General features: G+C 55.6%; 1 protein-coding gene across 1 annotated transcript in view; it reads left to right on the top strand.

The window, feature by feature from the left end:
* The window catches only part of BCL11B (B-cell CLL/lymphoma 11B (zinc finger protein)), a gene marked incomplete at both ends in the record, with an annotated part of 1,781 nt that extends 589 nt beyond the window's left edge, over window positions 1-1,192 (top strand). Inside the window, one exon of the mRNA XM_009865529.1 lies at window positions 1-1,192. This exon is cut by the window's left edge and continues 589 nt beyond it. Within this exon, the coding sequence (XP_009863831.1) occupies window positions 1-1,192 (1,192 nt within the window).
* Window positions 1,193-1,197: the final 5 nt, after the last annotated feature.

Below are 1,197 nucleotides of genomic sequence, written 5' to 3'. Positions count from 1 at the left end.
TGACCCCCCCCCGCCACTACCCCCCATGCCCCCCAGCAGCACTACGCCTCCTCAGCCTCAGGCCAAGAGCAAGTCCTGTGAATTTTGTGGGAAAACATTCAAGTTCCAGAGCAACCTTATCGTGCACCGGCGCAGCCACACAGGAGAAAAGCCCTACAAGTGTCAGCTCTGTGACCACGCTTGCTCCCAGGCCAGCAAGCTAAAACGCCACATGAAGACTCATATGCATAAAGCTGGCTCCATGACGGGCAGGTCAGATGATGGACTGTCCACCACCAGTTCCCCCGAACCGGGCACAAGCGAGCTCACTGGAGAGGGACTGAAATCCAGTGAGGCAGATTTCAGGAACGAGAGTGATCCTTCCCTGGGCCATGACAATGAAGAAGAGGAAGAGGAGGAGGAGGAGGAAGAGGAGCTTGAAAACGAGAGCCGGCCAGAGTCGAGCTTCAGTATGGACTCAGAGCTGAGTCGCAACCGAGAAAACGGCTCCAAGTCGCTGCCAGACGAGAAATCCCTCGTCCTGGGAAAAGTCATCGAGAATGTAAGCCTAGGTGCCATCCAGCAATATAACGACATGCTAGCTGAAAAACAGAAGAGGAGTAGCTTCATGAAAAGGTCTTCGGACCAGCGAGACTTGTGTCCTCGAGACCTCTGTCAGAGAGACCCAGGCGATGAAGACTCAGTGGTAGGAGAGCTGGACCGCACCGAGGAAGGGACGGTCAACGGAAGAAACTTTGGCCCGGGTGAACCTTTCCCAAACTTGTTTCCCCGCAAGCCGACACCTATCACAAGCCCAAGTTTAAACAATTCCTCTAAAAGAATAAAGGTAGAGAAAGATTTGGACTTGCCACCAGCAACGATAATACCTTCTGAAAACGTTTACTCCCAGTGGCTGGTAGGGTACGCAGCATCGCGGCACTTCATGAAGGATCCGTTCCTCGGATTCACAGACTCCCGACAATCCCCCTTCGCGACCTCTTCCGAGCACTCGTCGGAGAATGGGAGCCTGCGTTTCTCCACCTTGGGGGACAGGCTGTACGGGGGGCTCTCAGGGCGCAGCGGCACGGCGAGTGGAGGCAGCACCCCCCACATCAGCGGTCCCGGCCCCGGGCGACCCAGTTCGAAGGAAGGGCGCAGGAGCGATACATGTGAGTACTGTGGCAAGGTCTTTAAGAACTGCAGCAATTTGACGGTGCA

Source organism: Apaloderma vittatum, unplaced genomic scaffold (genome assembly GCF_000703405.1).
Source record: "Apaloderma vittatum isolate BGI_N311 unplaced genomic scaffold, ASM70340v1 scaffold27722, whole genome shotgun sequence".
Classification (NCBI taxonomy): Eukaryota; Metazoa; Chordata; class Aves; order Trogoniformes; family Trogonidae; genus Apaloderma; species Apaloderma vittatum.
Note: the sequence above shows the minus strand (reverse complement) of the source record. Positions and strands in the feature narration are given on the sequence as shown.